The sequence below is a fragment of the Thalassophryne amazonica genome, chromosome 1 (assembly GCF_902500255.1).
Source record: "Thalassophryne amazonica chromosome 1, fThaAma1.1, whole genome shotgun sequence".
Lineage (NCBI taxonomy): Eukaryota > Metazoa > Chordata > Actinopteri > Batrachoidiformes > Batrachoididae > Thalassophryne > Thalassophryne amazonica.
This window is the reverse complement of record NC_047103.1, coordinates 26,138,385-26,153,336: the sequence shown is the minus strand read 5'-3', so window position 1 is coordinate 26,153,336 and position 14,952 is coordinate 26,138,385. Positions and strand designations below refer to the sequence as shown.

Below are 14,952 nucleotides of genomic sequence, written 5' to 3'. Positions count from 1 at the left end.
CTATCCTTGTACATGTCCTGTACTACCATCATATACTTCTTTGCCACTCAAGACGTCTTCAATCAATACCACAACTCTTCTCTTGGCACCCTGCCATAAGCTTTCTCTAAATCAACAAACACACAATGCAGCTCCTTCTGGCCTTCTCTATACTTCTCCATCAGTACTCTCAGAGCAAATATTGCACCTGTAGTGCTGTTTCTCGGCATGAAACCATATTGCTGCTGACAGATCTTTACCTGTTTTCTAAGCCTAGCTTCTACTACTCTTTCCCATAACTTCATGCTGTGGCGCTATGTCAATTTTATGCCTCTGTAGTTACTGCAGCTCTGCACATCACCTTTGTTTTTAAAAATAGGAACCAGCACACTTCATCTCCACTCCTCAGGCATCCTCTCACTTTCCAAGATTTTATTAAACAACCTGGTTAGAAACTCCACTGCTATCTCTCCAAGATATTTCCATGCCTCTACTGGACTGTCACCTGGACCAACTGCCTTTCCACTCTTCATCCTCCTCATAGCTGCCCTCACTTCATCCTTACTAAACTCTTGCACTTCCTGATTTACTCTCTCCGCATCATCCAGCCTTTTTTCTCTCTCTGATATTCTTCATTCATCAGCTTCTCAATATATTCCCTCCACCTTCTCAACACACTCTCCCCGCTTGTCAGCACATTCCCATCTGCATGTTTTATCACTCTAACCTGTTGCACATCCTTTCCAGCTCTGTCCTGTTGTCTGGCCAATAGGTACAAGGTGTTTTTTCCTTCTTTACAATTCAACTTCTTGTACAGTTCGCCTTTTCCGTAGCTTTTTCCTTCTAGTCTGGAGTATGAAGCAGAATATACCTCTTTCAGATCAGTATACAGAGCAGCTTTCAGTTATCACACATGATGCAGTATATTTTTGACATATACATGTATGGTACTTCAAAATATAAGTCACACGCCCCCCCCCCCCCCCCCCCAAAAAAAACATGGCTTGTAGCCTGGAAAATAGAGTACTAAGACCAATAAACAATAAAAGCCCAAATAAACATTACAAACTCTGTCCATGTCAATCAAATATTTTTAATCTATTCTTGGACTTTGATGAGCAAGTTTAAAATTATATTATTTATGCCTCAAATTGTAAGGTGTAAGCAGTCTGATTATTGCTCATATGTGGTTTTACCAATATTGTAAAAACTCCAACATTCCATTGAGAATGATCACATTTAATTTCCTTTTCTTTGCACCACATCAAACACAAATGTCCATCACTTTTTCCACAGATGACAGCTGTACTGAATGTGAAACATGACGGGTCAGCAAGGACAGACGAGCTTTCTTACCAGCTGCTGACCTCGGGGCCCCCAGCCCGCGTACTGCAGCTGAGCGTTTCGTACTTCTGGAGGATTCAGGTTCCAAGTCTCCCTAGAGTTTCACAAAGAAAGTGATGCAGTCACATAAAAGTGCACACACATACGCACAAGCATCATCTCGTAACAGCGCTGCGACAGAGGCGAACAAGTCTGAGAACAAAGCTTTAAGTGTATCCGTAAATACCGACGCTCTATCACAATGCCACCTCGGCTTATTGGGACAAGTGTTGTGCAACGCGGGCTGCAGAATTAGAGCTGCCACTGCCTCTATGTCTTTGTCTGGTGTTAAGAATGAATGAGGTCATCAGCTCAGGTGATTTTTCCTACTTGACCACATGGTGGCAGCATGCAAACAGACTTCAGGAGGACATCTAGGGCGAGGCTAAATAACTGAGGTCTGTACTCAGAGCTTTAAATGAGCAGAGTACAGCTGTGGTTCTGATCCGTACTGATAAAGTGAAAGCAGCACATCATGGAAAATGTAAAGTACATCAGACAAGGTCAACTGCAGAGAAAAATTAAGATTTATTTCATTTTTTTATGATTTATTACCAGAGGCCAAAATATGGCCATCGGCTATTGCAAAGACTTTGCGTCCGTCTGTCTGTGCTCAGCATACGTCCAGTCCTACTACTGCCAGGGTCTTTAGATTCACAGGGAGCATTCTTGGGACACAGACCTTGAAGCCCTTGAAAGATGGGCAAATTTGACTTATTCTAAGGGGTTAAAAGGTCACATTCTTTCTACACACTCAGCATAAATCCAATCCTATTACTGTCAGGATCGCCAAGTTCACAGGGAGCATTCTTGGAATACAGACCTTGAAGAAGTTAAATGATTGGTAACTTTGACCTATTCTAAGGGATCAAAAGGTCACATTCTTTCTACACTCTCTTTCATTGATTACATGCTCATATGACCAAGGGTATTTTAGCATTGCTTATTTTTTTTTTACTGTTGCTGACATTGAAAAAAGCTTCCTGCTTAAGCCAAATGGAAATATGTTGTTATTACTGCAACATTTTACAATGAAATATAATCTCTCAACCCAGGGGCGTAGGTTTGCATATGGACCATAGGGACAAGTCACAACCAATATTTTGGGATTGCAAAATAGTCCCTACCAATATTTAGCATTTTTGTTTATATAACAAAATCATTCACTATTTTTTTGCGAACTCGATACTATAATTTTAGTCGTCACGTTTTGTGTTTTCGACGTGCCAGAAAGACAGGGTTACCCATGTTGCAATTTCATTGGCTCACGTTCTTCTCACATGGACGTAAACAAAGCGCATCTCGTGGCAGGCAGTGCTTAATTTGTAAAGTGGGAGGTCCCGGAGCGCAGAGGATGGGTGGCTTCGGTGCAGTGTTGCCAGATGTACGATAATTATCGTATTTGTACGATAGTTTTGCCATCTGTACGATGTACGATCTATAATGGGAAAAAACCCAATATGTACGATAATTTCAGTTGGTTGCCCAAACACGCATCTCTCTCTGACACCCAAGAATCATTTTGCAGGCGTTGCACTCAGGCGGCATCAAAGACACACCACACACAGGGCTGCTGCTGGCTTTGGGCTGCCGGGACAGTCATTTGAAAGCCCGCCCCCTCCCCATACAAAGTAATGAGTTCCCATCCAATCTCTACAGGACAGGACAGGAAGATTCCCCAACCAACATCTTTTTTTTTTTTCGAAACTGTATTTCAACAAATGCAATAACAAAGGAACAAAACACAAGAGCAAAGAGATATACAAGAAAAATAAAAAAAAGTTCAAGTTCCTTATGGAGGTGTCAACATTTTTTCTGTGTTCAACAAAATCTGCACAAGTGGCCATGGCATCGGATGACGACAGCGACCTCGAGGTTGAATTCGACTCTTTCTAGTCTGGTAATTAACACATGTTTGTGTTACTTCACAGTCTGGTAGTGCATTTGCTTGTGCATTTGCGTTCTTTTTGTGCCATAGTTTCCCCATTAATATAATTACTGTTTAAAAATGTGACATAAAATTCTTTGTAAATTAAAAAAAACAAACGCTAAAATAGCTACGTTGTATGCGTTTTGTTTGTGTACGATAATTTCTCCCAAAATACGATAATTTTGAGGTTTTGGTACGATAGTTTCATATTTCATATCTGGCAACACTGCTCCGGTGCAGAAAAACAAGAAGGGCGGGGGGGAGGGGTTGCGAACAATGCTGTGCGCCACACTTAAAATAAACTGCACACCCACACAAACACGCACACACACCTTCACAAATGACACTAACATCCTGCCTTTTCCTTAAAAAATACATTTATGTTTGCTGTCTGTCTATGTACTTTTCTGTCACTTTTGCGCTCTTTTTCATACTTTTCCCTCGTTTCAAAAGTCACCGAACGCACTTTACTGTAATATATGCAACATATAGCATACTGTTGTAAAGCACGGGTTCTTGGCTTGCTGTCAGTGTTGAAATTTTTCAGAGTGAGGGCTTACATGAGAACTTACGGTAATGAGAATCAGCGGCGCACTAGTGTGAAACTTCCGTGTTTTTCCTCTGCGTTATGACATCACAGGCTTACGTTTACCGTAATACACCATATATATCATTGGAAATCCCTTTTTTTTTTTTTGGCAAATTAGGTTGCCAGATATCTACAACTGCATTATTGATGAAGAGAATAGATTATACATCTTGTTTGCAAAAACTTTTTTTTTTTTTGTTAGCTCCACAAGTATTTTTTTTTTGTTGTTGTCTTGTTCTCTCAGGTGTAGGCCTATAGAATAGATTTATGATTTTGGCTGCAATTTTGTTATTTAAGCTATTTGTTTGTTTGCCTACACACTTAATATTGTAAATAAAGTGTTAAATTATTCAGCATTATGTCGTCATATGTTATGTATTATGCTGTACTTGTGCGTCTAATGGTATGAGTGGGTTAGGGGGTGATGGTGGTGAGCAGGGGGGCCGGGTGGGGGGTGGGGGGTGGTATTGTCCCTACCAAAGCTGAGACCAAACCTACGCCCTTGTCTCAACCACACAGGACACGATTACAGCTCTGAAACCTGTATCCCAAGCAGCAGCACCTACAGGTACGAGACATTTCCTGCCCAGTGTTCATACTGAGCGTGTGCTGCTCCAACGCCCTGAACAGCTCAAACACAACGAAATAATATAAACCATAGTTTAACAATCTACTTAATTATCAGAGGTGCAATGAATGGATGCTCATAACATATGAACAAATATTTTTGGAGTCAGTTGCTTACCAGACTTCAAAGTATGCAGCAGTAAAGTAAACTAAATTCTATCGGAAAACAAAATAAAAGTGCAACTTAATTAGTGCAAAGCAACCCATGTTGTCTACTTACGGAGTCTCCAGACTGCAGATGATGTAGAAGGCAGTGTAAGAATACTGGTACATCTGAAAGAAGAAGGCAGCAGGAAAACACTCACATGAGTTATTAAAAAAACAGGCTTGATTTCACCATAATTTATCTGAAACAATAGGTATGCTTTGTTAGATATGCTAATACACCTCTCTGTTTAAAAAAAAAAGAGTAAAATACAATGATAACCATGTACATTTCCTGACAACAATGAGCGCTGATAGGAAAATTATTTTGAGGCAGTACAACAGAAATATCTATCACCCACAGTGGGTTATGGCATACAGTAGTAGCTTTTGAGATTTTAACACAGAATTGTATAACTTGGGTCTGTGGTACAAAATACAGATAGGATGTGATTTGACCATGATGAAGAACATGCCAAATTTGAATACAATGAAAGTTTAAATTTTAAACATGTTCTGCTTGCCATAGCTACAAACATCAACCAGATGTTTTGCGTTTAGGACCCCTTCACACGTAACACGACTGAAGCCGACTAGTGCATGAAGGAGGAATTGCATACCAGTCGTGACAAATCGGAGCTGCCTCTAATGTCTCGTACACCTGTCGCTACAATATTCGCACACACACTGTTTTTCGCACCGAAAAACAGAGTGTGCCCTGTGAGAGCTCATTCGGTCCCTCTCACGGCAGGTGTCGGCCAAATTTCAGGTGACACACACAAACATCCAACACCGCTCGCTGGACACTTAGAAAATGTGTGGTCATTCGCGCTGTTAGCACAAAAATAGTGAGAACGCGACCACATTCAAGCTGGCTGTGGAATTTGAGTGCCTCCACGACTGTGGAGTTGCCAAGCAACACACATGGTGTGCCAGAGTGTCGGCTCCCCCCTCAACACATGTGCCGTGCGTGGGTATCGCGCGTGTGTGGCGCTCCCCCTGCTCCCCACCACAACACGTGTGTGCATGTGTTTCGCGTGACCCCCAACATGCTGATATTTTTGTACAGATGTGGAGTGGCCAGCCTGAGCACACACAGCACAGCGAGTCGCCTTTCAGCTGATCGCTGGCCAGAGACTCACTGACAGCTGGAAATGACGGCTCAGTGCACATGACGTGTAACATTAAAAACACAGAGACCACAGCCAGTGCACCGCAGCACTATAAGCCAGCAGTGCGACAAATACGCCACTTTCAGTCACGTATCACCTACAATACGCTGTAACAAACACCATTTTGTCAGTTATTACAGCGAAAATTTAAAACTTCCTCTTCAACTACATCATCTAATTTCTCTTTTAAAAAAAACAAAACAAAACATTTATCTCCATGTTGAGTTTAGGCATTTTACACTCCTGTTATAGGACAGTGATGGTATAGTGCAGTGGTTAAGATGCCGTATAGTAATCAGAGCTTTTGTAAATTGCAGGTTCGAATCCTGCATCAGATTTATTTTTTTTTTCTTTTTCTCCACATCAGCGATGAGATGTGGTGCAGCACATTCCACCTGCTCACACTGTGTTCGTACACGTGCAAGAGCATGCGCGAAACTGTCGCCAGTGTGTTGTGCACGCCTGTGCGACTGTGCATCCCTCAAGACAGCAGGTGGTATGTTTTGTGGTTCCCCATTTTGTGTTTGGCTCGTAGATTTTCTTCCGGTTTCTGCATCTTTTGAAGGGGCCCTTAACAATGTCTTTTTGTTTGGGGGTGGGGAGCAGTTTTATATTATGTAAACAGGAAAATGTACTGTGTTTTCTAGAGTATAGGTCACAGGTTTTTCACTAGTTTGGGAGGCCCTGTGAGTTATACTCCGGTACAACTTATATACAGAAAAATCAAGTGTTTGTTATTCGTAATAATAATTATAATGACTATTCATAAAGGATGTTTCCAGGAATCAAAGCACTAAACAAAACAAAATCTAATAATAAAAGAATGACTGCCAATAATACAAAGTACCCTACAACAATGCACAAAAATCACAAATTAAAGACCTGATAATACAAGTCTTTAATTTGTGACTTATACACCAGTGCAATTTATATACGGGATTTTCCTGTTTAACAGGTGCAACTTATACTTTGGTGTGACTTATACACTGGAAAGTACGGTACAAGACATTGCAGAGACAAATGATCCAGTAGCATAAAAATAAGGCAGCAATAATCAGCCCCGGAGCTTCTTGTACAGAAGACTATGCTTGGGGTAGCACGTTAAAAAGAAGTAGTCTATTTTCTCTCTGACAACATATACGAGGGCTGTCCGTAAAGTATAGGTCCTTTTTATTTTTTTCAAAAACTATATGGATTTCATTCATATGTTTTTACGTCAGACATGCTTGCACCCTCGTGCGCATGCGTGAGTTTTAAGCTTAAGCTGGTTTTCAGTGAAACTTTTAACAGCTGATGAGAGATTTTGAGGTGATTCTGTCGCTTTAAGGACTTTTCACGGTGTGAGACGTCGCGCTGCGCTCTCAGGCAGCGTCATCAGCCTGTTTCAAGCTTAAAACCTCCACATTTCAGGCTCTATTGATCCAGGACGTCGTGAGAGAACAGAGAAGTTTCAGAAGAAGTCGGTTTCAGCATTTTATCCGGATATTCCACTGTTAAAGGAGATTTTTTAATGAAAGACGTGCGGACGGGTCCGCGCGTCGGGACGCAGCCGACGCGGCGCGGCGGCACAGGAAAACACCTCCGTGTTGATAACCATTTGTAAAATCCAGGCGGCTTTTGATGGCTTTCAGTGGAGTGAGTATATGAGAAATTGTTTATCAGCTGGAGATGTTCCAACTTGTCCTCAAGGCTTCCAACAGAGGTGTTTTTCCTGTGGCGGAGCGTCGCGGCGGCTGCGAGCCGACGCTGCAATCCGCCTGCACGTTCTCTGCAATCCACCTGCACGTTCTGCACTGTTCTCTCACGACGTCCTGGATCAATAAAGCCTGAAATGTGGAGGTTTTAAGCTTGAAACAGGCTGATGACGCCGCCTGAGAGCGCTGCGCGACGTCTCGCACCGTGAAAAGTCCTTAAAGCGACAGAATCACCTCAAAATCTCTCATCAGCTGTTAAAATTTTCACTGAAGACCAACTTAATTTTTCGAACCGTGTCCACTTCGATGTGCCTCACAGGTTTAGAAAAAATTTTGATCAAACAAAGCGCCAGTCTCTCAGCAACTTCTCAGACGAAGGAATTCCGACAAGGGGCTGGACGACTCCTCCCACAAGGAGTGCTCACAGGCGAATGACGTCACCGACAGGCGTGGAAAAACTCACGCATGCGCACGAGGGTTCAAGCATGTCTGACGTAAAAACATATGAATGAAATCCATATAGTTTTAGAAAAAAATAAAAAGGACCTATACTTTACGGACAGCCCTCGTAAAACTATCTGCTTGACTCGTGCCTCATCCTTCGACACAGCAGATAGCATTTTTCTATGCTTGGGTTAGCATTAGCTTTACCCTGTACGCCCGTAAATGACACAAAGGGCGTACCGAAGCTGCACATACTACGTTCAGTCACGACAAGGGTTTCGTTTCAAAATGTATTGAGTTGGATGTGAGCGTATGTTGTCCTGAATTAAAACAACACTGAAAAAAAAAGTTACAAGCTGTTGTTTCATCTAAGTCAGCAAATTATTGTGCAACTTATTGACTCTGCAAAACTGCGATGTCTCACGTCAACACCTCCCGTCTGCTGCTGCCAACAAAACAGAGATTTTGTTGTAACAACCAGTACAACAGTTTTTACCCGACAATACATGAATGCATGCAGTATTGAGACTGACCCTATCATGGCTTAGAAGACCCCGTTCAGACTGGGGTTGGCAATCGGATTGGCAACTGATTCAATACAGTTTGCTTTTTAGCTGGAGTGAATTGTTTTTCAAATCTGGCTCATCCTACACATGTGTCCCAACTCAATCAAGCTCAAGCCAAATTCAACTTGTGTGTGTGTATTTATCTTGAATGCGTGTGTGTGTGTGTATATCTGGATCTCAGAGCGCACTCAGCAAAATTTCTTGGTGAGAAGGCGCCGCAGAGAAAGAAGGTCATTTGCTTTACTGTGCATTGTCACGATGGAGAGGACGCTGTGGGCACGCGGCTTCAGTGACAAAGTTTCACATCATGATTCCCTAGCTAGCCAGATTCTAGCCACATTTGCGTTCAGACCTCGGCAAATCTCTCTTAAATCAGACTCAATCCACCTCAAAGAGGTTGACAGAAAACAATCTGACTTGAATTCGATTTGCACCATTCAGATTCAGAAAAACCTATCCATGTTATCCAAGCCAGACTGCCAACCCTAGTCTGAACCAGATCTAACATCTTAAATAAGTATCAACTGCAACACTCCTTCCATTTAGCACAATCGTGTAAGCAGGTGCATCATCGCTGAGAACTCCAGGAAGGGGACACCGATGTAACACCTGACAGTGCCACATAGATGAAGATAAGAATGCGGCACAGGTGCACCTGGGTGTTTTTGACTGTTGGCACCAAAAACAGTTCTGAAACCTGACCTGGGCCCGGTTTCATAAAGCAGTCTAATCTTTTAGTCTACTAAACTTAGTTGACTACAGTTAGCCACTCAACATTATTCGTCAAATCACCGTTTCACATCGACGGCGTTAGCTGAAGATTTTCATGGGCATGCGGCCTCGCGAGTACCGTTGCCAAGAAACATCCCAATGTGCAACAGTTTTGTTTACGTCCAAGTTGGTCGTTGTCATGAACTATCCAGCCTTTGTTTTGTTTACCAGCTTTATTAATATTTACAGACATGCAAACTGCAGAACGACGTGTTTAGCAGTCCTTCTTCTATATACTTACAACACTTCTGTCAAGAATTTTTGTGCACACAATGCTGCTGTGTGTAACAGCGATGCCCAGTGGCTATTGTGAGAACTGTCACAAACACATCACATTACAGTCATTTGCTACAACATTCGCTGTTTCGCAGTTGTGAATCTCGTGCCGTCTCACGGCCCGTGACTCACACAAGAGGTCAGTGTCAGCAGAGTTAAAGTTTCGGGCAAAATGTAAACACACCACGTGACGTATGGACAAGACAACATCGGGGATGGCAGAAGTCCATCACAGGTGCTACACCTCGTCTAGATAACCCTCTCAACTTGGGAGAACATGTCATCATAATCACTCATGAACTCGCCAAATCAATGCCATGCACATCCTCACTAGCCATTGTTTACATGGCTTTGACATGCCAGAACTCTGCTGGTGCCGCGGTGCATTCTGGGAAGTGCACGGGGATCATGGGAGTACCAAATGGACAAAAGCAGAGGAAGCTCTCCTTCTGGTGGAATACGAGTGACATAGGGGTGCTCTTGAGTGGTCCATCAAGTGGTGGTACATGATCACCACCATGTTTGAGGTAAGACATTAAGTTTTGTCGACTGTAATAAGATTCATCTATACCAAGCTAAACATTTTATTCGAGTAACGCAAAACTTTAACCGACTAAGCGTTTTGTGCAACGACTAACATAAAAAAAAAAAAATTAGTCAACTAAGTGAGTTTATCTGACTAAACGAGATTGGACTGCTTCATGAAACCTGATCTTCCTTGTCAGACTTGGGTAAAAATGACAGGAAAACAACTTTCATTCTGCTCCTAATTGGGATGAAGCCTCTAAAAAGGCCCAGGTGGTCTTCTGGCTGCTTCTTGAGTGATGTGTTTCCAGTAGAACTCTACTTATAATCTGATTTTATGAACCCTCAGAAACCTGGGACCTTCTTGAGCATTCATTATTCACGCAGCATTCAGATGTTTCTGTAAAAATCCCTCCACTAATATCTCGTGCGTGCTCTAAATGTCATGTCTGTGAAAGATGGCGTGGGATGGTGCGCAGTGTGGCAATGCTCACTGGAGACGCTTGAGTTATAAAATGAATTGAAGATGATTTGCATCTCTGGTGTTAGTATGCAAAAACAGTTTTGTTATGAACCTGCTCTGTTCCGTCAAAGCTTTTAAATGCGGGGAGACAGCGAGAGGCAGCGTGTCTGTCTGAAGGGTAAACCTGCACTACAGATGAGGTGCGCATTTGTTGAGAGTGTGAGTGAGTGTTGCAGCAGTGACTACACAGGAATGTCACCTATCAAGGTGATGGAGCTGTGCACGGAATAATAAATGCAAAACACGTGCAGGCAGGGAAAAAAAAGGGACACACTGCGTCTCCAGTGTGTCAAATTTTCTATTCATCTCATGAAATAAAACAAGGTTATATCTCTGCCAGCACAAACGCACCAACTCACAACACTGAATCAGATCCCGAATGAAGGCAAGCACACAAAAAGCTCCCACACAGATCCGCCTGTAACAGGAGTTTATACGTTTAGGATGCAACGCGCCGGCACACGGATGCAATCTGGGGACGCTTGATTTCGGTTTGTGCAGAAATGATCAAGTCACTGTTCCCGTGCGCCTGTGCAGCACTGTGGGGTTTGCTCATGTTTTCACCTCCTTCGCTACAGTTCTGCGCGGCTGTGCTGGCCCCCGCCGCTGTAGCAGACAGGCAACAGCGCGCAACAGGCCGCCGCTCCCTGCTGTGATTGCTTTCTCCCCCACCCCATTTTTTTTCCTTCTGGCTTTGCAGCATGAGGCGCCGCTGACGCTCCGCTCTCCCCACCCGGTGGAGCCGGCTGACATATTTGGCTGTCACTTTGCTAATTCAAAAAACAAGCAAACAAATGAGAAGCTCACCGGTGCGACATTGTAGGCCAGCAGGACATGCTTCATGTCAGGAGACACCTCATACTTGCTTGCTTTGTACATTTCCTGAGAAGTAGATGGGAGGAGAGAAAAAAGAGACAAAGATGAGACCTTTAACCATGCGTTATATTTTTTCATTAGGCCGGTCCTTAAATGACTGAGTTTGACGGATTGCTCGGCCGCTGAAGTGAATGGGAGAGGCATTAATCTTTACGCTGGCACACACCGATTTGATGGGGACATAATGTTGTGTGATCGTCACCCAAGCTGCAGCGGCGCTCGCGCTACATTTCTATCTCGACATTCTCCGCATAACCAGGCCTCAAGTGTTACGCATGCAGCTCGCATTTCATAGTAATAATGGAGCGATTGATTGAGCTCTGCAATATAAAAAGAAAAAAAAAAAGAAAGTGCTTTGGCTGCTTTTATTTGCTGACACTGGAAGAAAAGTTTAAGTTTAATTCACCAATGCTGCCACAGAGACAAGTAAGAAAGAGAGAAGACGATGAAAGACTTACAAACTTCTTGTTGTGCACCAGAACCGTTTTCTCGTCTGTGCCCATGTTGTACTTGACGACATCGCCGTCTCGATTACGATACAATAACTCATTACCTGTAAGGGATTAAATTAAGAGAGGAAAAGGAAACACTTTAACTGGAAGATTACATACCAACTGGAGCAATTACCCATAATGCACGTCAGCTGACAAGTCCCACGGTAAATGCTCACATCTGAGCAGTATAACGCCACATGTCAGGAACCCTACATGGTATTTTTGGTGTCACATTCTTTGCAAAATACAAGTTTCCACAAGGTGTCTTAAAGAAAGTGTCAGAAACCATAGTAACAGCCAAAACCCACTGAGGCTGGAGAATAGATTTGGGCTGAAATGTCTCAGAATTTCAATTTGGTCCATTGGAGTATTTTTGCTGAAAACCCAAAATGCCTGTGTTCGCAAACCTCCAGTGTGTCCAGGGTCTTCCCCGGGCCTCCTCCCAATGGGACATGCCCGGAACACCTCTCCAGCGAGGCGCCCAGGGGGCATCCGGAAAAGATGTCCGAGCCACCTCAACTGGCTCCTTTCGACGTGGAGGAGCAGTGGCTCGACTCCGAGCTCCTCCCGAGTGACCGAGCTCCTCACCCTGTCTCTAAGGGAGCGCCCAGCCACCCTGCGGAGGAAACTCATCTTGGCCGCTTGTACTCGCGATCTTGTTCTTTCGGTCATGAGCCAAATCTCATGACCATAGGTGAGGAGCTAAATCTCATGACCATAGTGTGAGATCGATAGACGGATCGGTGCAGCATCTGCAGTGATGCGGTCGCTGTATCGGACCGTCGTGGTGAAGACAGAGCTGAGTAGGGGGGCAAAGCTCTTGATTTACCGATCGATCTACGTTCCGATCCTCAACTGCAGTACTTCAGTTAAGTGAAATTCTCATGTTATTTCATTTGTATATTAGCATTGTCAGCACTTTTAGCAGGTATGCAGTGCGGTCTGATCTGATACAGAGATAGTCATTTAACTCTCTACACTTTGGATTTTATGTTCCTCGTTTGGAAGAAAACAGTAAATAAACAAATTCCATTTATATTTCCAAATGTTCCAGATGGAGTGGAGCAGGCTGCCACTCTCAGTGTCCTTCAGTCTATACAGACACACACACACACACACACACACAACACACACCACACACACACACACACACACACACACACACACACACACACACACACACACACACACACACACACACACAGAGTCAACATTATTTTGAAAAAGATCTATTTTTTCAACATTTTGAATAGATTTTTAATCATTAAGGGTAAGAATTTTTTTCAACACGGCTAGTAGTGTAAGTCCATGCCACTTACTCGGCATTGCACGCCAAGAGTAAGGGGGCGCAGCGCCCCGTTACCTGATTTTGAAATAACCCTGCGCAGATGCAAAATAAAGAGAGATTTTAATTCAGTTTTTATTTCAAACAAAACATTTTTTTAATCTCGTCCTTTATCATCAACAATAATGCATTTTAATGTCATCTTTGAGATGATGATGAGGTGGTGTCAGTGTCTCATGATCATCTTGGCTTAACCATGAAATAATGGTTGTTAACGAATATATTTCATCTTGTCTCGTTTGACGAAATTAACACGATGTGGGAATAAGCTGGTCATAATTTTTAATGCCCAAACCAAATCCCAGTGGTGGGCACAGCTAACCGAAACTTTGAAGCTTTGATAACCGATAATCCTCTAACTGGAGAGTTAACTTTTATTCTCAAGGTAGGTCATCCGGGCATTTCATACAAAAGACAATACAAATACATGTAATTTGGTCACTTTCAAAGAGGTCAGACTCATCAATAAAGTCAATTTAATGTCTATATATATGTGTAAAACAGTTTTTGATTAAGAACAGCGTGCTTATTTAATGTATTAGTAGTATAGACACTTTAAAAATTAGAGCACAAGTACAGTAGGGCTGAAACGATTAGTCAAGTAACTCGAATAATTCGATTAGAAAAAATGTTTGAGGCAAATTCTGTGCCTTGAAGCTTCGTTTAATGTTGTAGTACATATGCCAAGCCTGTGTGTGGCGCTTGTAACATCCCCAGAAAAAGACAGATGCAGACTAGAGTCTTAAGCCGTGTAAGCGCCAATCAATTTAGGACAAAAGCTACCGCTTTCCAATGCGGCACACAGAGTAAAATAAAGCCTTTTAGGAAAAAGACGGTCCATGGTGATCACTTGAAATAGCTTTACTGCGCATTTAAAGTGAAGCAGTGTGTTTGTCTCTTTTAAAAACAGTGTTTCGTCCTCTCTACGTGGGGAGTGGCTATTCTCCTCGGCGGCTGACTGCTGTCTGTCTTCTGCTCAGTGTGAGGGCTCTCAGCACTCCTCTCCCACCAGGTGAGTCACAGCTCCATCCACGGCCACACTGACAAACAGTTTCTGAAAGATCCTCTCAGCAAATGTCCACTGTTTCTTCTGTATTTTGCTCAGAGTCACATTGAGTCTTTCGCTTTTTAATTTTTGCTTTTTTGGGCAACACACAACGCTTCACAAACACTTTAACTTAAATAAACAAAACTGACTGCGATGCCTGCATGTTCAACCTCCAGCTGAAATGCATCTGCTGAATCAAAGAGTAGAGGTGGCCGGATCAATCCTAATATCGATAATATCGATACCAATGCTGGGATTGATTGAATGATCCTCGTGTCAAAAGATCGATACTCAAGCTTTTTTTTTCTCTCCCTCATGCACTGACTGCTGCGCACACAGATTCATCAAAGTCTACTCTCTGTCTGTAAGAGCAGAGCAGCGCTGCGCTGTGTCACGCAACACGGAGCAGCGCACCATCCCCCCTCTGGTCTTTTGTTGTTTCACAGTCACTTGGCTCAGCAGTGCCAGCCAATTTTGTTGTGGTGTGTTAATGTTGTTGTATTCTGGTTTGACAGCCCTCTACTTCAGGAGATTTTGTTTTAAGTTTGTGTTGAGTGATTTTTTTA

General features: G+C 43.0%; 1 protein-coding gene across 3 annotated transcripts in view; it reads right to left on the bottom strand.

Moving 5' to 3' along the window:
* The window catches only part of LOC117507722 (dipeptidyl aminopeptidase-like protein 6), a 660,963-nt gene that overhangs the window by 115,266 nt on the left and 530,745 nt on the right, over positions 1–14,952 (bottom strand). For 2 of the 3 annotated variants that reach the window (XM_034167538.1, XM_034167544.1), the window contains exons 1-4: positions 11,958–12,046; positions 11,431–11,505; positions 4,729–4,781; positions 1,336–1,417 (exon numbers count right to left, since the gene is read on the bottom strand). The exons of the other annotated variant lie outside the window; for it this stretch is intronic. In XM_034167538.1, coding sequence (XP_034023429.1) covers positions 1,336–1,417; positions 4,729–4,781; positions 11,431–11,505; positions 11,958–12,002 — 255 coding nt within the window. In that variant the 5' untranslated portion in view covers positions 12,003–12,046. Of the gene's footprint in view, positions 1–1,335; positions 1,418–4,728; positions 4,782–11,430; positions 11,506–11,957; positions 12,047–14,952 lie in introns of those variants that run through there. 3 annotated transcript variants of the gene reach the window in all.